The sequence below is a fragment of the Lepidochelys olivacea genome (assembly GCF_965140295.1).
Source record: "Lepidochelys olivacea isolate rLepOli2 genome assembly, chromosome: 6".
Classification (NCBI taxonomy): Eukaryota; Metazoa; Chordata; order Testudines; family Cheloniidae; genus Lepidochelys; species Lepidochelys olivacea.
Genome location: NC_140416.1, coordinates 30,025,773 through 30,049,146, shown reverse-complemented (window position 1 = coordinate 30,049,146; position 23,374 = coordinate 30,025,773). Strand labels below are relative to the sequence as shown.

Genomic DNA, 23,374 nt, shown 5'->3' with positions numbered 1-23,374 from the left:
CATAATCAGTTTGTTTTTAATTAATTGTTTTAAACAAGTGTCAACATCCTGGATGTTTGTTTTACGAAAAGGTATTGTAAGGTAGCTGCTAGGCTATAACTTCTTTACACAATTCTTTGAATACAATGGAACTTTCTAAGGTAAACAATTTTTCCATAGAAAAATTTAGAATAGATTTTGATATCTCGATCTGGTCCTTCACTTCTATCGAAGGTCATTATAACTAGAATTGCAGTGTATATATTCTGATGCACTTCCATTTTACTGCATCTCAAGTTCATCATAAGTAGATTCCACTATATACTGTAATTATCATACTGACTCAATCAGTTTTTAACTAAACTAAGCTTAGTGCACTTCAGTTGCAAAGCCAAGGATTTTGTGAATCTGGCTCTGTTGAGCATGAAGTTGTGGTTAGAGTTTTTAGTAGTTAATTTAAAAATAAATGCACAGGTGTTTCTGAATTGTAGAACGAGACACACAAACAGATATGGTAATATGCTAAACTAGAACCTAGCTTGTTGAATTCAGTCACTTTTTTACTGAGAAAACACTGATTGTAAGAAAAAAAAATCCTATTAATTTGTAACAGTTCCAGAGCAGTTCTGTTAGAAATTTTTAGGAAGACATAGTCCCTGATGCGAAGAGCTGAGAATCTGAATTGGATAGATAACACAAACCAAAATGGTTCAGATGTGAGAGTGGCTGGAAACAGCACTAGGAAGCAGATCATTGTTGAAAGGCTAAGTGGAAGAAATGTTGGAAGAGGAAAGGGAAGTCACTTAGCACAGAGGAAGAAGGAGGCTATTCATGTGCAGGAAACTGAGTAAAAAATGTAAAAGACTAGAGTAAGAGAATGAACAATCACTTCAAATAAATTACAAAAGGGTACCATTAACTGTCCTCTGGTATTTCTACATACCACGGTGGTATCTAAGCTCTCTGGTGGCTTTTTACTATCAATTCCAGGAGAACTAGGTTCTCTTTTCAATTCAGCCTCTGATATACCAGAGCCTAACTGGATGTATCCTAGTTTGAAAATGTTGGCTTCAACCTCTCTGTGTATCAGTTTCCCCAAATACAGAATGGAGATGATGATGATTCTCGTCATTGTAGAGCCCTTTGTCATCCTTGGTTACATTGGATTTAGCTATGATGAGGATTAATTATATTTTTAAAATATTTTTTTTTCATGTATAATGATCATAATTCCTGATCCACTGCCTGTGGAGTGGATCAGGAATTATTAACCCGCAGCACTAGTGGACCTGAACATGCTAATCTAGCACCCCTGAAACAGAGTTTTGCTGAAAGCTGCAATGCGTTGCTTCCCAACTTAGCTTATTATAGATCAGGAGCAATTATGGGTAAGAGCCAGATAGGAGAAATAGCAGAGAAAAGAACCAATCAACAGTGATAACCCAATAAACTTAAGGAAGACACCAGGTGCAAACCTCTAATTAATATCTGAGCAACATGAGCAGCAAAGAAGACACATCTGTGTCTCACTTAAATCCATGGCTGAAAATGCTGGTAAAGGCTTGTCTATACTACAAAATGTTATTGTGTTTTACCAAATGTTACTGTGCTTGAACACATTTGTAGAGAATTAAGTTAGCTATGTGATGCTGACCATGACTGTATTATCAGCATAGACCCAGATAAATCATTGAATCAGTTAGGTGACATGATGCTGAACATGATTTGTTCTAGTATGTCCTGAGCACAAAATTGTTGTCAGCACCAAGTCAGCTAACTCAATTCTTCACAAGTGTTTTCAGACTCGGCAACGATTTATCAACAAGCCCTAAATGCAATCAAATGCAAAGTGAGGGGGAAAATCTATTACATTTCCAAATGAAGGCAATCTAAGATAAATAAAGCCCTTAGTTATAGAGATGTATTTTAATCCCTGTCTTTCAGTACAGTAGTACAAATTATGAGATAGCAGGATTAAGCCGTCTCTTCCCATTTTCAGTTGTCTTTGTGATGCCTCTAGGATTGCTGCAAAGGTGGATTTAAAGTGCACTGGGTAAGTTACTTAATGGCTGTTGAGGTTGCGAAGAAAGTACATGTTAAGCTGCAGCTCAGTGTTCTTGCTCAGGAAGAGGTGTTAGCAAGACATCGGCGGTAACCTGGACACTCTGGGGAAACTGGGAGTACCTTAGACTTGATTTGTGAGAGCTGGTGGTTTAAAAACATGGGAACTTAAGTCAGTGAATTTCATTTGAGGACAGCTCCGACAAGAGGACATAAAAGTCAATGATCTTTGCAGGTTTGGTGACTGAACATTTTATTGGTAATGGGAGGCCTTGGAAATCAGTGGGAGTTAGTGGTTTTACTCATTTACTTTTTCTGTAATTCAGTATATGTTTTCCAATCTTTCTACATGTTAAATAGTAATGGCCACATTCATCCCTTGTGTAGCTCCACAGGATGAATGTGTTTAGTGTTCGGAAAAGTGTTTCATTCAAAGCACAGATTTGGATGGGGGGAAACAGGTGGTATTCCCACAATAAAAAAGCAGGCTCTGACTACAAAGTAAGCTCTACATACATGAGAAACCACCCTGTCATAAATATAAAGGGAAGGGTAACCACCTTTCTGTCCACAGTGCTATAAAATCCCTCCTGGCCAGAGGCAAAACCCTTTCACCTCTAAATGGTTAAGAAGCTAAAATAACCTCGCTGGCACCTGACCAAAATGACCAATGAGGAGACAAGGTACTTTCAGAGCTGGAGGGGGTGAACAAAGGGTCTGTCTGTGTGTTATGCTTTTGCCGGGAACAGATCAGGAATGCAGCTCAGAACTCCTGTAAAAAGTTAGTAAGTAATCTAGCTAGAAATGTGTTAGATTTCTTTTGTTTAATGGCTGGTAAAATAGCTGTGCTGAATAGAATGTATATTCCTGCTTTTGTATCTTTTTGTAACTTAAGGTTTTGCCTAGAGGGATTCTCTATGTTTTGAATCTGATTACCCTATAAGGTATTTACCATCCTTATGTTTACAGAGGTGATTCTTTCACTTTTTCTTTAATTAAAATTCTTCTTTTAGGAACTTGATCGCTTTTTCCATTGTTCTTCAGATCCAAGGGTTTGGGTCTGTGTTCACCTATACAAATTGGTGAAGATTTTTATCAAGCCTTCCCCAGGAGAGAAGATGTCTCCAAGTGGGCTCTTTCCCTGTTCTTTGTTTAACACGCTTGGTGGTGGCAGCATAGGGTTCAAGGACAAGGCAAAGTTTGTACCTTGAGGAAGTTGTTAACCTAAGCTGGTAAGAATAAGCTTAGGGGGTCTTTCATGAAGGTCCCCACATCTGTACCCTAGAGTTCAGAGTGGGGAAGGAACCTTGACACCCCCACAGTAGATTGTGCAGATGTTTAAAATTTGCTCAGGTATGCTATCTGGTCTCCTTTGGCTTGGCTGCACCTCACTGCGATCCAAATGCATCCATGGTCTCTGCTGGGGGGTTCCTTGTGTTTAGTTTTCCTTCCTTGAAAAAGCTCCCTTGTGGCGCCTGTATATTGTTCAGTTCTTCATCATATAATCCTCCCTCTCCTGTCTTACAGGCTTTGCTGAGAAATGAAATAGTTAATTTTAATTTTTTTTATCATCAGGTATCTGAGTTAGCACCCTTTGAGATGTTATGATGTCAGGTTCTACAACATAGGTAGATGTCTGTGTGTCAGTTATACTCAGGTCATGTTTTCAAGATTAAATTAGCAACCATAACAGCTAGAGACTGTTTTTTTTAATGAAAGCTTAGATTCTGAACCATAAGAAGGCAGCATGAAAAAGGTGCTGACACACCATGCTAGCATGTACTGATTGAGTTTAAGCCCTGGTTACATTTCTGTTTTGTGACTTTAGGCAAGCTGTGTGTTTCCATTTGTAAAATGAGAATGATACTTACCCACCTCTGTAAAGTGCTTTGAAATGAATAGATGAAAAGCCTTCTAGAAGTTGAAAATTTCAATAATAATTTTTATTACTATTAAATCTTTGTTTGAATTCATCCTGTGGAATGACTTTTATTTTCTGTGAAACCATGTAAATAAATTGTGCATGATATCATTGGGTTTCCATGACTTGTATAATAATATTTATGGCAAAATTATTACAGAGCTAGCCTACAAATTGTACTCCTGTGGTCATTCTGTGCCAAAAAATAAACAATTCTGTGCACAATGTTTTAAAATTCTGCAAATTTTATTTGTCAAAATGACACTACATAATCATGTCACTTTCAATTATTTTGGTAATTTATTTCAAAATACCAGTCAGCGAGCATGTCTGTAACAATACAGACACACAATTTCCCCCCCAGGAGTAGAGAGTTAAAGAAACCCCTATGACAACCCATTTCCTGTTTCTCTGTCCCGTTCTCTCGTTTCCCGAGCCCAACCGAGGGGCCAGACACCCACAACCTCCACTCTTCCCCCCCCACCCCCGAGGCCAACTGTAGGGCGCCCCCCAGCTAATACACCCGAGCCCAGCTGCGGGTTCCCCCTAGCCCAGATGCCTGCACCCTCTCACCCCAGAGCCCAGCTGCAGGGCCTCCCCTTGCCCACATACCCACACTCTTCCCCCCCAGAGCCCAGGTGTGGCTCCCCCCAGCTCAGACACTCTCCCCCCCCCAGAGCCCAGGGATCCAGAGGGAGAAACAACCTAATGCTCAGTCCCAGGCTTGCGTGGAGTTTCCTGCATGCCACCCTGTCCTCCCCTCAGGGTGCGCTGAGAACTGCAGCTGTCAGGAACCCTCTAGCTCCCTCCTCCTCCTCCTCCTTCCCCCAGCAATGTCTTCTATGTGCGAGCTTGGCTCTGCTGGGTCCAGCGGCCAGCAGCACTGCAGCCCATTTCTGTGTGGGAAAGGAAATTCTGCACCACAATGTTAATTTCAGAAAAATTCTGCTTTGCGCAGTGGCACAGGATTCCTCCAGGAGTAAAATTGAAATGAATAAGTCGGAACTACCCACTGATGGACACTCTTTTGTAAGAGAGAACCCAATACCCAGATTCAAAAATGACAGGAAAATACATACTAAAGGTCAAGTAGTGAAGAACTGCAAACTGAACTCAACTAAAGCAGACCTTTAGACGGAGTCAACATGGCTGCTGTTGAAAATATACAGTTGTCTTAAACTGGAAGAGCAGATATTATGTAGCAGCCCTACCACCTAATGCCTACTTGTGAAATCTTATAGGTAATTGGTGAAAGGCATCAAAAATTTGCCTAACTGATGATCACATTAGCATTCATGTATTCTGAGCTGTCTTTAATGAGAGAAGTGTATTGTTCTTTATGAAACAAGTTAATCACTCTGTCTCCTTTTACTCTGCAGTCACTTTCAATATGAAGGTGTGGTTTGTGGAGACTACAGGTCCCAGCATGCAATATTCCATGTTGATTTAAGCATTCTTCTGGATTGTATTAAAATGTGGGTGTCAGTACAGCTTTTTAAGAAGCTATTAACTTCAATTTGGCCTGTGTTAGAGCAGCCAGATTATGAGGGCAACAAATAATCTTGTTTTGATGCAATATCACATAGTGCAAGTGATGCAATATATTACACCTGTTAATTCTGAAAGAGAATACTCATTTGTTTTAATTAGATATCCAGAAAGAGGTTTAGAGCCAGCACAAAATATGAATTGTTTCAAAAGGGGGAGGGAAGAAAACCTCATCAAGAAGCATGGAAAAGCATCTCTGCTGTCCGCAGGCTTCTAATTTGGTCCATTTAAATGAATTTTGGGGAATTTGGCTCATCTCACTCTGTGGTTCAGCTGCCAGACCCAAAAGGCAAGCAAAGCAGTTGGGTTTTGTTAGATAAATATGAACCTGTAAAATAGGGGGAGTTTTCTTTAAAACTGTTTCCTATAGCCTATAATTGGATCTCTAAGGAAACCATGAACCATGCCAGCAGCTCTGAGCATTAGCTAATGATCTCTGAGAATAATTATCCTGGTATTTGCACTTCTTGCCTTACCCTCTTTCCCCTCAACAATGTCTGGACAGCAGGTAGAAATGTGATGGGTATGATATGCCTGCTGCCTGTTTCTTTATGATCAGCAATTTTTAGAACAATCGGAGATTAATTGTCAGTTCTGATTTATTAAGCAGACACTTGAGCTGAGCTTTTCTTGTGTTAAAGCCTGACCTAGGGCTGGAGTTGGAGGGCCTTGAAACAAAACTGTAAGTTGAGTCCTGTGATACTCAGTTTAGAAGTGGTGGATCTACAGTTTAAAATCAGCCAGGGTCTCTGTGCTTGGTGAGGAGATGTAGACGTGGCCAGTTATTCATGGATTACTGCAATTTACTGTATTTGTAGCAAAATTTGAAGGGCACTCTGACACATCAGCTCTTTATTCATGGGTATTTCTCTCAGGGAGCATATGGCACTTGTAGTCAAAAGACTACACTGGCCTCCAGTTAATCTCTGGGTCCAATTCAGGGTGTCAATTTTGATTCATAAATTTCATTATGGTGTAGGTACTGTGTACCTTGGAGACTACTCTCTCCTTATATCTTATACTGGCCGTTGAGATCCACTGGGTAACTTGATTTGTATATCTGAAGTTTCGTTATTCTCTGGAATTCCCTCTCCATGTCATGTGTCAGAGTCCATGTTTGTTGAGCTCCAGGCATACTTCAAGGCCTGTGTGTTACCTGTGGCAAGGGGGGTGTTTGGTATTGTTTGTCTGAATGCTGATTTTAAAACTCCATATGTGGGATTTAGATATCCAGTTTAGGTGTTTGTGTTTGAATATTGGGCCCACTGACTGCTTTCTTGTGTTCATTAGTATGACTGTTCTATGCACCTTCAATTTAGTTACTATTGCTGAGGTGAGTGACATAGCTGACTTGAATTTGCAGGATCTGCGATCCATGAAAAAGGAGCAAACACAGTGTGGCAAATTGAGAACATCTCTCAGAGAAGAGAGGTGTTTTTATAACTCCAGTGGGTGCATGCATTGTGCCTTCTTCATGGTAGCTTCCATGGTGCTTTTCTTCATGCTCCGTAGTACACCATGAAGGAATGATGGAACAGTTTCAGGGCTGCAGCAGTGTTATTTCTTCATGTACATCATCTGAAGAAGACTTTTCTGAGAATGACTTCAAAACAGAGTGGCCCTCACTGGTCTTGTAGTGCCTGCTAGTAGGTCAGATATATTGAGAAATAGCTATGAGTGCATGTATCTGGAATTTCAGTGTTGGCTTATTAGGTAGCCTATCCCACAACTCATGAAGAAATTGGGTTCAAGTCCAATCTTAGGATCCTTGTTGGCATCCCTGAAATTATTAGCCTCTGTGACATCATAATCCGCTGCACATCAATGAATTGTGATGTCATAAGTAGAAGATTAATTATTTCAATTGATTAGTAAACAGGAGAAGCTACTGAACTCCTAGGAAAAAGATCAGATTTTTATGCAAATGTTCCTATCTCCTTGCCAGAGTAAATTACATATAAACAACATGGGGTTCTCAGCAACCCTTTACCCATGAAAGAGATTCAGCTTCTGTTTCTAGAAGTTTTGGGAGAAATAATGGGCCTGATTCAGATATAGTGGTTGCATGATTTCTTGAAATGCAGATTCTGTTGTTTGAATCCTATAATTCTGTGTTGGATTACTATTTAGATACAGCTGTTGCATCATTCTTCATATGTATAAACAGTGAGTCTCTAGGGCAATGCTTTCCTTCACCAACGATGCCGTAATAATGATACATTTAAATGAGCTGTCTGTAAAGTACAGGTTTCTGAAACAAATGAACCTTGTTTGTTTATAGGTAATGTTGAGAGATGAAGTCTAGAAAGATTTGTAGGGAATAGTCTGCAGAGGGTACGCTGAGAGTGAATGGCTTTGTGATATTCATTTAGCTGAAGCAGAGAGACTCCTATTTCTTCCCTTCTGAGCACCTATTAAAAGTTACTCTGAGGTTTGAAAGACAATCCAACAAGAAAGAGAGTGGATGCTGTTATTGTCTTACAGTGTGATCTGTATTTCAACACTTCTGGAAAAATACAGCCAAGAAAACTTTAAAAAGGCCTAAAAGCATCTCAGGTGAGAGCAAGAAATAAACCGGGAGGAAAATAAGGTGGATCTTGGGTGTGTGCCTTCTAATAACCCACCTCTTATCCTGACCTTGCTACTTTGTGAATGTTTCTTGAGTGAAGAAGGGAAAGCAGTTCCAGATGCTAAGCAGAAAGGTCTAATCACTTTCTTTCATCATCAAATGATACTGTACAGAAAAGGCTGTTGCTAGGGGGTACTATGTATGGACTTCTGCTTAATAACAACCCATTTCCTGTGCTTAGTGACTTTGATTTGTGCACCTTTTCAGGTGACTGTTTATCCAGAGGACAGGTAAGCAAACATGAGTTGCTTTGTTTTCTTTTTTTATTTAAGAAAACAGTGGTTTAGCAGCAATCTACATTTTAAGTATAAGCTTTGCAGCGAGATTTAGCATAAGCACTTTATACTCTTGAAGCAGCTGTTTCTTGTCTCACTGTTTACAAAAGTACATACAGGCTATTTGTCCAGCTTGCTTAATTTCATTATAATTAGTTTGGATAACCATTCTATAGTGTATTTTTAATGTCAAGAATAGTTGAGCTTTTTTAGAATGCATATGAGGAGAGTGTTGAGCATTTCTACAGTGTACTCTTTAATATATATAAAAAGTATCACAAGTGAAGTCCCATTATTTGAACTGAACACATTCAGCAAGATGCAAATATGTCTATCATGAAGGACAAGAAATCTTAATCATGAATTTCAAGAATAGCCCATGATCTGTTAGGGAGATATTTAGGCCATTAGCAATGCATATTGGCAGCTGCATAAGTCGAAGAATGTCCCCCGTACAGTATTGCCATGTATCTAGAATTTTCTGAGTAATTTCTTTTAGTTGTTCCTTCTACTCCTCACTTTTCTTGGTATTCTTCACACTGAGAACTTGAGAGTTAGATACACTTCTGAGATGCTTCTAAGAGGAGCTTCAAGTTTATAAGTCATGGTTACTTAACTCTCATTTAGCCAGATGTTTCAGATATACTTCAAGACATTTAGATGGTCAGAGTTCACCCACATTTGAATGCATGTCAGTAATAAAGATCCTAATATCATGTTTGGTATCTGGGGCCATATTCTATGTGACTCACATTCCATGCAACTGCACTGACTTCAGTGTCATGGATGGGGTATAAAATCTGGGCAATTTAGTGCCTAGTGGTTCAATTTTAGATATCCAGTGATTTTAAATTAGAAGAAACTTTCTCTGCATCAAAAAATCTGATTGTTCCAAATTTGCTAATGTGACTACATTTCTCAAAATAAATGAGGCTCCTGGACAGTCACGAGGACCATGTTATTTTTAAGCGTGAAAGATGCTGAAATATTTCTTTAAAACATTAATTCTGACTCCTATAAAAGAGTAAATACTATTTATATTTTGTATTTCCCTGGTCTCTGGCAGATGAGCACAAATTAAATTCATGTTAGCCTGCTTGAGGCCACAAGCACCCCATTAAGTGTAGGTGAATAGATATAATTTCTGTTATAAAATATTTGTGCTAACTGCATAATACTGGAATGTAGCAAAAATACATTATTGCAGTATTAACCCATTTTACAGTATGACAGATCTGCATGAAATGGCCCTTGACATGGAAATACCTTAAGCACTGCTTTTGCTAGCCAGCCAGTAAAAATTCCCAGTGTGTCATGTATAGTCCAGGATATGCACCACCATAACATCCAAGTGGAATAATGGCTTTGGGGGCAGCTCTCATTAAACTCCATGCATTTTCCCATTTCTAGAAACTGCTCTGCTGATTGACTTTCTTCTGAGTCATTGTGAGAAGCATTCTGTAGCCCTAAGCCACTGTCTTGCTAACTGTTTAAGGCATGAATACAGTCTAGTGGTTCTTAACCTATTTACCATTGTGGGCCACATATGCAGCTCTCCACACACTATATATACTACCTGTATGGCCCTGAGGTTGCTTTGGCTGTGGGTTGAGAACCATTGGTCTGGAATTTACAGTTTTTACACTGATTGGGCTGCAGTATTGTGTGTAAGGAACTGGTTCAAAGTCTCCAAGGGCCAGATCCAATTCATGGAAAGATTCCCATTGACTAGAATAGTATTAGAGCAGGAACCCATGTGTGTCTTAAAAAAATTACCTGCAAAGTACATTTTCTGTTCCAGACTTATTAATCAATGTTTATTTGCTTCTTCACTCACGTTGCTGTTGCTAAAACAAAAACTTGTGGCAGATGCCATCTGAAGGCCTCACATGACCATTTGAAAGCTAGCTCTGAGCCTAGCAACCACCCATACTGCAATTCACAGGTGTTCCCCGCCTGCGCCAATGGTAATGGCTTGGGAGAGCTGTGGTAATGGCATTGTACCCATAGCATAGATTGCCTTAGGTATGCCTGTGCACCTGTTATATTTGCACATATCTCTAGAGAGCAGAGTTGTTAATGGTTTACGTAAAAGGTGCACATAGAAATTTTATTTCTGATAAGCAGGGAAAGATTCCACCATCACGGATAGGACAATATCATTTTGATATACTGCCCTGGTACTAAGGCAATTAGCTACAATTGTCAGAGATAAATAGATAAAACATGAAATAAAATAATGTAACTAATAGCCAAAAAAGCAAAACAAGGACAGTGCTATGGAACTAGGATGTTGTGAAATGTTATGTTTTAAATATGTGTGGAATTGTAGTTATATTTTGTCTTTTTTAAATTCCAATCCTTTTTTTAAAGTGGCTATTTAATTTTCGGACAAAATCCGACCTCAGGCCACCTGAAGAGGATAACTGTGCTTGTAATAGTTCTGTGGAAAGAATGATTAATAACTGACTTTTGGGTCCATTCTTCTCATGATATAAATGGGAGATTTTCACAAAGATGTTCCCACAAACATCAAAAGATGGTACTCTTTATTTCTGACAGCTGTTGGTCCTCCTTTAACTTTCTATATGGAGAATGCCAGTCATTAGGCAGTCTGGTAAGTTTTGCAGCTGGAAGAGTCCTCTGTGTAAAAATATTGATCTGTGATGAAATGTCATATGTAAACGGGAATAGTAAATGAATAGCGGGTGTAGATGTTTACAGAGTAATGTGAAGCACTCATGTTTGCTACAGCATTTGTTGTGGCAAATAAAAGTTCACATAGAATACATAAAAAGAAAAAGAGTACTTGTGGCACCTTAGAGACTAACAAATTTATTTGCGCGTAAGCTTTCGTGAGCTACAGCTCACTTCATCGGATGCATTCAGTGGAAAATACAGTGGGGAGATTTATATACAAAGAGAACATGAAATAATGGGTGTTACCATACACACTGTAACCAGAGTGATCACTTAAGGTGAGTGTTACCATCAGGAGAGCTGGGGGGGGGGAGAGGGAGGAGGGAGACGGGACCTTTTTTAGTGATAATCAAGTTGGGCCATTTCCAGCAGTTGACAAGAATGTCTGAGGAATGGGCGGGGGGGGGGGGGGGAATAAGCATGGGGAAGTAGTTTTACTTTTTGTAATGACCCATTCACTCCCAGTCTCTATTCAAGCCTAAGTTAATTGTATACAGTTTGCAAATTAATTCCAATTCAGCAGTCTCTCCTTGGAGTCTGTTTTTGAAGTTTTTTTTGTTGAAGTATTGCCACTTTTAGGTCTGTAATCGAGTGACCAAAGAGATGTGCAGGTGAACGAGCCTCTGATAGTGTGGCTGATGTGATTAGGCCCTATGATGGTGTCCGCTGAATAGATATGTGGACACAGTTGGCAACGGGCTTTGTTGCAAGGATAGGTTCCTGGGTTAGTGGTTCTGTTGTGTGGTTGCTGGTGAGTATTTGCTTCAGGTTGGGGGCTGTCTGTAAGCAAGGACTGGCCTATCTCCCAAGATCTGTGAGAGTGATGGGTCGTCCTTCAGGATAGGTTGTAGATCCTTGATGATGCGTTGGAGAGGTTTTAGTTGGGGCTGAAGGTGATGGCTAGTGGCGTTCTGTTATTTTCTTTGTTGGGCCTGTCCTGTACAAAGTAAAACTATTTCCCATTCCCCCCTCCCCCCCTCCCCCCTCTCCTGCTGGCAATAGCTCACCTTAAGTTATCACTCTGGTTACAGTGTGTATGGTAACACCCATTGTTTCATGTTCTCTATGTATATAAATCTCCCCACTGTATTTTCCACTGAACACATCCGATGAAGTGAGCTGTAGCTCACGAAAGCTTATGCTCAAATAAATTTGTTAGTCTCTAAGGTGCCACAAGTACTCCTTTTCTTTTTGCGAATACAGACTAACCCGGCTGCTACTCTGAAACTTGTCATTATAGAATACATACTCTCACAAACATTCTATATATAATGTTGCCACCACAGAATTCCCCCCAGGCATGAAGTCCTCCAATGCCCATTTCTTCTGGGTTTATAGCTGCTTCTGGCTGTTTATAGCTGCTGTCTTCCATCAGGCTTTGCGCCCCCGGTTACACCCAAAAGCAGTCACAGTGGTGCCAGCTGTATGCAAACCCCTCTCTACTGGGATGGCTTGTAACCAGCACAACCTGGTACTGTACTGTGGGATACAGGCCTGGTGTACACAGGCCTGTATCCCACACCTCTCCACCTATAACTGGAATAGGCCTTATGCAGTCAGACATGTAGTGGGAAGGTCTTCCTTCTCCATGCAAACACCCAGGACAAAGGCACAGTCTTTCCCTCAATGGGAGCTAAGAAAATATGAAACTATACACTTTTAAAATGTTTCTCTTTTATTTCAAGAGCAGAGCCTGTAAAGGAGTCATATAATTTTTATATAGTGAAGACAATTCTTGGCAAGTTCTGTTCTGACAAGAATGCATGAAATTTTAAGTTTATAAAAAGTTTTGTAAATGAAAATGAACTTATTCGCAGATCTCACTGAATGATTCACCAATGCACATTTACACATATTGATATTGGAATTTGATTTATGTGACCAATCTCTGCCAAATTACTTAAACTGCAAAATGCTGTTATGAAAATAACACAAACCCAATCCTGGGAATTGCGTACGCTCAACACCTTGTAATATCAGGCCTGTGATCAGGCATGTTCATCCGGCAAAATGTTGCAGGATTGGGATCCCAAGGACAATTAACAATAAGAAACTGGAAAACATTCAAACCCCAGAAAATCGCTGACACAAATCTAGTTAATTTCAAAGGTAATGGACAACTTAATATTACATTATTCTATTTAGTCCCTGCCGTTTGTACACAACTTCTTAGAGGGATAAGTGGTGTTCAGCCATCCGAGATTGAGCAATTATTCTACAAGGCATTTTCTTTCTAGAATAATATTTTTAGTTAAGGAAGACAGCATGTATAATAACGTCATTCTGGTTTGAAGTCATAACTGAGTACCAGTCTAAAAATATTACTAAAAACATAAACTTAAATAAGTTTACCTCATTTAGCCCTGGAAAACATTGCCCTCTGTTATCATAAACTGATTGCTTGAAAAGAGATAGGAGGTCATGATGTCTAATGTCAAAATTCTGTCCTCACTTGAAAGTTAAGGACTAAGATTAAAAAGGATTTGTTGCATTAATGCACCACCCTCATCTCTGAGGAATTAGGTTCAAGTCCATTATAATTCACACGTGTATTATTTTGGTGGTTTCATCTTAGTCAAAAGTGGATGTGTGCCCTGAGGGAAAAAACACCATACAGTATGTCAAGAATGTGAGTTTCCTATTCCAAGAGGCCCATGAGTGAACTGGCTAGGGTTATTATAGATATGGTTTCAGAGTAACAGCCGTGTTAGTCTGTATTCGCAAAAAGAAAAGGAGTACTTGTGGCACCTTAGAGACTAACCTATCACCAGCAGGAGAGTGAATTTGTGTGGGGGGGTGGAGGGTGAGAAAACCTGGATTTGTGCTGGAAATGGCCCAACCCGATGATCACTTTAGATAAGCTATTACCAGCAGGACAGTGGGGTGTATTGTTTCATATTCTCTGTGTATATATAAAGTCTGCTGCAGTTTCCACGGTATGCATCCGATGAAGTGAGCTGTAGCTCACGAAAGCTCAAATAAATTGGTTAGTCTCTAAGGTGCCACAAGTACTCCTTTTCTTTTTATAGATATGGTGCGTTTTGAGAGCTTGGAACAGCTACTTGAATGGCAATGTTGGTTCCCAACATTTGTAATGACTAAAATTCCCATTGGTATACTAGTCAGGAGAGGAACTGAATGATCATTCCTTAGACACTGAGACATATTAAGAGATCACTGGTAGCAGAGCAGAGCAATTTCTTTCTCTCTTCCTGTATTTGTTGTGTTAAGTGCTCTGTCATAGTGAAAAGATCTTTCAGAAACTTGCAACCTGCTTTTGTTTCTGTGGGCAGCTTATTTCCTCCTTTGGCTTGACCTTGATTAGTGGTTGCTATGTAAAACTATTGCAAGGCAGTGTATATTATACCTATTTGAATATTATGTGCACACAGTCATTCTGAAACTACTTTTATTATTTTCCATAGTGCAGAAGCTGCATATGGTGCTGTACGCTAGGTAAGATGTGTTGCACAGATAACAGAGTCCCTGGCCTGAAGAGCTCACAGTCAAAAGGGACAAGTGGATAAAATAGATTGTTTTGTAGTGACATCATGCTTAGGGGGATGGAGGCATGAACAGTGAAGGTGGGCCTTACATGAGCTGCCTAGTCCTCTTACATCACTATACTTTCCTCTCTCTCAGCAAAGCTCCCATTGACATCAGTAATGTAGAATTGGGTCTTTACTATGTTGTTAACCACTCTAAATTGCAGTGTAAGAGAAAGCAGCCTGATGTCACCAATGCATTTTATACCTGTATAATATGTTTTACTTTGGAGCACCAAGGCCTAGATTTTCAAAAGTCACTAGTCATTTTGCATACCTAACTTTTTGGGTGATCAACCTGAGATACCTTGACAAGGCCTAATTTTCAAATGAGAAGTGTACTCTCTGTTCAGAGTGCTACCTATATGCTATCTAAAATGTTAGTGTGTCAAGAGAAGGAAGGTGATGGATAAAGTGACCAAATTAGGAATATTTATCAAACTGTTTGTAAATTAGCTAATATTAGCGGCATCATCCAAAATCCAGTGAAGTTAGTGGAAAGACTCCCATTGATTTCCCTGAGCTTTGGATCAAGCCCATATTCATTACCGGAAACCAGTTTCCTCCTGAGATTTGAAGACTCTTTTTGAGCATCTCAATAGTAAATAAATACCAAACGGAAGTGAAGTGAGATCTTAATGTACTATCTAATCTGTGCTTTTATAGTGTGACATTACACTCCATATTCTTTATGGAGATATGCTTACGATATGGATATGACATAACTGTGAGATACTTTATGAAAGATGGCTCATGTAAAATACCATTGGAAAAGTTATGATTTACTTAATATGATTATCCAATTTTTATGTATGTATCATTTCTGTATCTAAAGTTAGGAATGTGGACTATGTAACAATTACAACTGGGTGTGTATTGGGAAGACAATTACATGTAACAATTACAACTGGGTGTGTATTGGGGTATGGGGGGGAGGGATAGCTCAGTGGTTTGAGCATTGGCCTGCTAAACCCAGGGTTGTGAGTTCAATCCTTGAAGGGGCCATTTAGGGATCTGGGGCAACTATGGGGGATTGGTCCTGCTTTGAGCAGGGGGTTGGACTAGATGACCTCCTGAGGTCCCTTCCAACCCTGATATTCTATGATTCTAAGACACCCACCAGCTGACAGGCCATCAGATTTGATGAGCCATCAGAAGGAAACAACAAGATTGTGAAGATACTAATCTCTTCCCCCTTCTGGGAGGCATCCTGGGATGTAACTGTGTCGCTGCTAGGTCAGGTGGTCTTGTCACCTGATACTAAACATTATCTTGGACTTCTTGTAACTTTCCACTAAAAGGGGAGGAGGGTCAAGTTTGGGAAACAAAGGATTCCTGCCTTATGTAAATGTTATTTAAGGATGGGGAGGCAGGCAAACAGGACTCCTCCTCTCCATGGCTGGTCTGCCCAGGAAGAAAGACTGCTAAAGACACTTGAAGGGAAGGCAAGTGGGGAGTCCAGACTGAGATGGGGGTCCAGTCTGAAAAGAAATATAACTGGAACTCTAAGCTACAGAAACGTTGCAACCTGCCTAAAATAACATTTAGGGTAAGAGATTACATTTTGTAACCTGTTTCTTGAGTATATTGAGCTTAGCTTGCATATTTCGTTTGATTTGCTCAGTAATCAGCTTTGTTCTGTCTGTTATCTCTTATATTCACTTAAAATTCACCTTTTGTAGTTAATAAACTTATTTCTTGTTTATAATATAACCCAGTTTGTGCAATTCATAATTGGGAGGAGAGGGGGCAAGAGGCTGTGTATACCTTCCTCCACATTGAGGGCGGAGGCGGATTTCATAATATACCTTTGGGTCTACACTCCAAGAGAGGTGGACACCTGAGTGCTGGGGCAAGTCCCTTAAAGCTGAGTCTTCCCAGAGCTGATCTCAGTGTCTGTCTTCCGTAGCTGGGTGTGGCCCTGCATGTATGTGTGCTAGAGGAGGCTTAAAAGCCTGGCTCAGCAAGATAGGTAAAAAGGGTGCCCAGGCTGGCAGAACAGGTGGGCGCAGTGATATCTCCGCACATCAGGTGGCATCTTGAAGGGGGGCAACCTGTCACATATAGCTCTTAAACAAATATAACAAGAGATTCTGCAGGCTAACTTCCAAGAGTTCTGGTTTTAATGTTGGCTAAAGAAATTTTGATGGAATTTTCAAAGGTGTCTAAGAGAAGAAGAAGCACAAGTCCCATTGACTTTCAATGGAATTTATGTTCCTGTTTTTCTTAAGTGTTTTTGAAAATCTCATCCTTCGTCCTTTTCAAACTAATATGTGGAATTAAAAAAAAATCACATTAACATTCCTGGTCTATTTAAGCAAATAGTTCAGAAAAATATAGTACTGGTGATTTTAGTTCTCATTAATGTGTCAATAGTATGAGAATTCATAACACAGAATTCTGATATTGTTTTGTATAGAAAATACCAGTGTTCATTCTCCCCTGGAAACGACAAGAGAGTAGCCATCTGAATTTCATGTCAAGAAAGGACCCTGTCCTACAGCCCCTTACTCACATGAGTTGTTCTGCCTGGTGATTTCACAGCAACTACTCTCTTGAATATTAAGACCCCAAAAGTCTTTTTTGTAGAATCATAGAAATGTTGGGCTGTAAGGAACCTTGAGAGGTCAAGTCCAGCTCCCTGCGTTGAGGCAGGACCAAGTGTATCTAGACCATCCCTTGCAGGTGTTTATCCAATGTGTACTTAAAAACATCCAATGATAGAGATTTCACCACCTTCCTCAAAGCTTATTGCAGAATTTAACCTTATAATTAGAAAGTTTTTCCCAGTATTTAACCTAAATCTCCCTTGTTGCAGGTGAAGTCCTTTTTCTTCTTGTCCTATTTTCGGTGGCCATGGAGAACAATTGATCACCATCCTCTTTATAACAGCCTTTAAGATATTTGAAGGCTGTTGTCAGGTCCCCCATCAGTCTTTTTTTCTTATACCTAAACATGACCAGTTTTTAACCTTTCCTCATAAATCAGATTTTCTAAAACTTCTATCATTTTTGTTGCTCTCCTTTGGACTCCCTCTAATTTATCCACCTTTCCTAAAATGTGGTACCCAGAATTGGACACACTACTCCAGCTGAGGCCTCACCAGTGGGGAGGAGAATGAAAGGTTGTCGCAAAAGAACAATAGCTAATGTAAGAAAATACTGGTGGATTAACAGTTTTTATCAGAACTTCAAGAGCTTGTGTGGATTTGAAGGTACTCAGATACCAAAAGTGATAAGTGCAGCATAGAACATAGAATCACAGAGTCACAGTAGTGTTTTGTACTGTGCCAAAACTAGGCAAATGTAATTCGTTAGTTGATGAAGAGTTGAGTTTCCTGGAACTAAGCCTTTTGGTGTGATATCAAAGAACTGTCAGTACTTCAGTGTGGTTTATTTCATTTCCTGATTCATACAGCTGTTCTGTTTCTTCGCTCAGGTATCCTCTCATGTCCTGTGTGCAAACAGACGTGCTTCGCAGGCGATGTAGTTGAAAATTTCTTTCTCAAGGACTTTCCCACAGCAAATCCAGCTATGGCAAGGGTAAGTGGAGGCTGCTAAATAGGTTGCAGCATGAGTCTTTTGAAAACCGATAACCAGACTCAAAATTTGTTGTTTGAGTAGCTTTATATAGCATTGTAATTTCACTGCACCTCTTCAGTCATCCCCAGGGACTGAACATACTGCCTCTAAAGCACTTTTCTCACCCTGTGTGAAGAGCAAGGCATTAAAGTCAGTGGGAGCTTTGACAATGACTTCAGTGGTGCAGGACTGGGCTTTTGGCATGAGTATGTGGCAATACAAATCCCTGCTGCTAAGCCCCTAGGTTGGCCCTTGGAGGGAACTATTTCCCTTAACAGTTGTTTTGCATGAAAACTCTTTGTCAGTCACCACAGCACTAGCCACAGTGGAGCACAGACAATTTTGACTTGTTGCAACATCAAACTGAGTAGCACAGAACACAAGTTTCTAGTGGGTAGAATTGTCTTTCAAATAAACCCAACTTACCACCAAAGTTAGGTTTCTCAGTGATGAGCTAGGATTTCACTCTTGAATTATGTTTCATTCATTATAAAAGTGATGTACAGGTAATAAATGCATCTGATGCATCCAGCAAGATGCTGGATAGCCCTTTCACTCTGTGTTTCTCAGTATCCTCTGTTCCTTTGTCAGGGCCAGGTAAGCAGTGACAAAGGCTACTGGTTGTATGGTTGTCTCAAATTGATTGCTTCTGTTAAATGATAGAGATGTCAGTCTAATAATAATAACAACAACAAATAAAGTTCTTCATCAATCCTGAGGGAAGTCTCCCAGAACTTTTGTCTTTCGTCAGGATAGAATGGATGTAACTGAGAAGTTGGAGACATTTTGCTGTTTGCTGTGGCCTTATGTAAACAATATGCCTGGAGACAAATATGCTTCTCATGTGCCATTTAAAAAAGTTGATTTGCAATTTAGTATTTTAGTTATGTATAGTCTTCTCCTATACTAGTTTAATTGTACTGTTTCCACTGTATTTAAGTGTTTGTCCAGCTCCAGGGGAATTGTTCTTGTTTATTTCTGCTCTCTCTATCTCACTATAATACCCTTCCTGAATGAGGAAGTAAGACATTGGAAAATGATTATATTGCACTGGAATGAGGAGCTAAAATAGCACTAAATGAATCAAAACTACTTTACAAACTATTGACTGATTTATTTTATCCTTTTTTCTACTGGAGTCAAAAGTGTTGCCCAATGGTTAGAGCTAGTGACTGAGAGCTAGAATTCTTGGGTTCAAATCTCTGGGCCAGATCACGGACCCATTCCATCTGTTCTGTGCCTCTCTGTCAGTTCCAGGGAGGTATAAAACCAGCTTAAATATCCAGTTAAAGATTCCTCTGGCATTAGAGATTCCTTTAGCAGGTTTTACCAACTTAGGGGACATATCAAGGGTACAGCCAGAGCACTGCTGCACCCCAGCACTGCCAATGGAATGGTCCTTTGTGGGTTATCAGCCAGAACAACTTACAGAAGTCTTGAGGTTGCTCTAAGTTGTTCTGGAGACTGGCCCCAGGATCCAGTGGGAGAAGAGCATAAGGTCAAACACCATCTTTGTCTCCTGTGTTTTAGCTCTGTTCAGCCTTCTGTTGATTACCAATGCCCCTGAATTGCTCTGAGTCACTTAACTTTCCCATTCCTCATTTTCCCCATCTCTAGAAATACATACCTAACTCCTAGAGGGTACTGTGTGAATTCAATGAATAATGTTTGTAAAGTGCCCTGAGATCTTCAGATGAAAGGTGCTATTTATATGCAATGTATCATTATGTGAACCAGGAAGGATCACTTCACACATACTCTTCAAAGATAAGTTTCAGAGTAGCAGCTGTGTTAGTCTGTATTAGCAAAAAAGAAAAGGAGTACTTGTGGCTGTAGCTCACGAAAGCTTATGCTCAAATAAATTTGTTAGTCTCTAAGGTGCCACAAGTACTCCTTTTCTTTCTTCAAAGATAGTAAGAGCAAAATTTACACAATGCTGCTGCAGTGATAAAAGTTCTTATTACATTGAGTTTTCTTAATTATCGTAACTCAATTCATCTACTTTCTAGAGAGAGCCAGTGTATGAAGGAAATCAAATGAATAAATCTTTTAGCCTCTTCAAAGGCATTGGGATATTTCTCAGATCTCCAGTAAGAAGATTTTCTTTTCTTCAGTCCCTTAGGACTCCGAAGAGCAATTCAAAAAGAAAACAATTCCCACGAGTACAGGAATCCTACAGGGGAATGAAGAATGTTCCTTTTTTATAAATAGTCTCATAACAGTGAAGGCTTTATAAAAGGAAAAATAAGAGAAAACCAGGGCCCGATCCTGCTGTCACTGAAGTCAGTGGGAGTTTAGCCAGTGACATCAGCGGGAGCAGCATAAGGCCCTCAAATTATGAGGCTGCTAGAAAGACATGAAGGCCAGTATTTTCAGACTTTGGTGTCTAAAGTTGACATCTAGTTCCATAAAAATGGCCTAACTGGGAGCTGTGGATTCTCATCACCTCTGAAATTCAGTCCCCATAATTAGGTGCCTACATATGGATTTAGGTTCCTAACTTTAGGCAGCTAAATCTGAAAATTATGCGCAAGTCTGTTAGCTGGCTTGATCAAATTGGACTTGGCAATGTTGCTAAAGGGAATGAGAATTTGGGGTGCAAAAGAAATGTAGGATCAAGTCCTACATCTTGCCATTCTGACTTTGGTAGAGGTTTATCGTTGCACTCAGGTGGTAGCCAACGTGAATGTCACATTTTAGGGAGCAATTAATGGTATAAAGATAACCAAAGTGATACTCCAAGATCTTGACCATATCTTGGACACTGTAGTGATGGATTCATTATAAATGGGATAGACAGATAACCTCTATTGTAAAGTTATCTTCCTGGGTAAGCTTGGGGAAGACACTTACTCTTTCTCTGTACCCCAACTATAAAATGGATATAGTGATCCTTCCTGTCTCCTACCCTTTGTCTGTCTAGATTGTAAGTTCTTTGGGGCAGGGTCTGTCTTTTACTGTGTGTGTGTGTACACTCTGGGGCCCTGTTGTCAACTGGGGCCTCTAGGTGCTACTGCAATAAAAATAAATGATGTTAATTGTGGAAGGACTTAAGTGTACAAGTGTATACTAGTTGATAAACCACACCGTGCTGAGCTACCCTGATTGGTGAGTTGAAATTCCAGCCTCACTTTTTTCAGTTGGCCTTTTGGCAACTTATCAGGGTAATTGCTTTGTAATGTATGTATTGTGTGCTTGAGTTGCTCAGTTGTTTTTGCTTCTGAGCTCCTTGGGTGAATGGTCTTGAAATCCACACTTAAAAGAGAGGTGTAGTTTGAATATCTGAGCAGGAGCCAGGAACTCCTGAGTTAATCCTGGCTCTCTAAGCCTAACTTCCTGTGTGGCCTTAGGCAAGTCACCCTCTCTGCTTCAGCCTTTTTCTTTACATGTATGGTAAAAGAGGAAGCACATACTGCCCATCTTGTGAAATGGAGGTAAGTAAATATTATCATCTCTGAGAGGTATTGTGAGAATTAATTAATGTGTGTAAAAGTGCTCTGAAGATTTAAAAAAAAAAAAAAAAAAAAAACTATGCATGGTCTATGTAAATATCAAAGGACTGGAGATGTGTGAGGTAGGGGATAAGTGTTGGCTGCTGGAGGAGTCAGGGCTCTTGCCCAGAGTCTGACTAAGGTGGTCAGACAGAGAGAGCTTGAATGGGGTTTAGTACAGCTTAACTAGGCCTGGGCTAACCAGAACAGACCATTCTTTAACTTTCAGTTCTCTGTGCTAACCTAATGATTTCCTATGCTGTGTTTCTGTCGACTAATTAATAAACCCTACTGTTTTGGCAACGCTGTGTGAGTATCGCTGCAAAGGCTGGGTGAGGTATATTAGTCTCTGAAGAGCGTACAGTTCTCCATCAGGAATCTGTCTCAGTTGAACTCACCGTGTGAAGCAAGAGTGCTGAAGGCCCAGAGGTCCAGCCTAAGGAAGCGGTGAAGCCGTCCTGTCTTATCCTGGAGGAAGAGTGAGAACCTTAAGGGGTCTGGAACACTGAAGGGGTACCCCCACGAGACTGTTCCAAAGCGGGGGACTGTAGTACCAATCCCTTGGATCTGTGATGCTTGGTTAGATTTGGTTAAACTTTTCTTCACAGACTGGACAATATTCTATCATGTTCATGAAGGGACTTACAATTCCTGTGCACTGATTTGTTTTCTTGTGTTTGTACATCATTATCTGTTATGGTACTAATATTAAGGGTATACAAATGACCTCTTATCCTCTGCAAGTTCCTTTTTTTTGAGAAGCAACTATCCCCACTCATTCCGTGCACTGAAATCAGACCATTCTTAGTTTATCAATTAATAGATTTTTAGGAACAGAAGGCCAGAGCTATTATGATCATGTAGTCTGACTTCTGGCATTGCACAGGCCATAGAACCTTGCCCAGTAATTCTGGTATCAAACCTGTAACTATTTCTTCAACAAGAGAATATTAGAAAGACATCCAGCTTTGATTTAAACATATCCATTGATGATCTTGTTCTCCTCTCTCTTGCACCAGTGTAAACCAGGAGTAATTCCATTGATGTCAATTGAATGACACTGGTGTAAGAGAGAAAAGAATCAGGGCCAGTGCTCACAGTTACTGGCGTAACCAAACCGCCAAGGTTTTGAATCAGTGTCTTAAATGAAGTAGTTTCTACAAGCTCATTGGAGGAGTTCTGCATTTAATTATACTTGCATGGAATTGCACCTTTTCTTTTCTTTTTTTTCTTTTTTTTTTTTTCCAGAGCTGTTCCACGTGTAATGAGAAGAGACCTGCTCACAGTCTGTGTACTAACTGCAATAAGTGGCTGTGCAGCTCATGTACAGAGGAACACAGACATGGCAAAGAAACTGGAGACCATTTCCTGTCTGTCCCCCTGAAGGGCTCTTCAGGTAGAACCATAAACTTTGAAGCTTTGTGTTCTTTTTGGGGGGGTAATTCAGCTGGACCGCCACAGAGTCTGCACTTTGCAATGATTGTGAATAAATATTATGCATACAATAAGTGGGGTTTTGATAGACAACATTCTACAGCTCCGAAGAGCTGACCTTGCACCAACAAAGTCAATGCTACCCCACCCCATGGGGAGGATTGGAGCTTGTGTTTACGGGAGGCACAATCCCTCCAAAAAGCCCTACCA

The 23,374-nt window shown here is 40.1% G+C and overlaps 1 protein-coding gene across 2 annotated transcripts in view; it reads left to right on the top strand.

The window, feature by feature from the left end:
• The window catches only part of TRIM66 (tripartite motif containing 66), an 84,009-nt gene that overhangs the window by 6,030 nt on the left and 54,605 nt on the right, over positions 1–23,374 (top strand). For both annotated transcript variants that reach the window (XM_084631646.1, XM_084631645.1), the window contains 2 exons: positions 18,097–18,200; positions 22,979–23,126. In XM_084631646.1, coding sequence (XP_084487772.1) covers positions 18,097–18,200; positions 22,979–23,126 — 252 coding nt within the window. The remainder of the gene's footprint in view (positions 1–18,096; positions 18,201–22,978; positions 23,127–23,374) is intronic.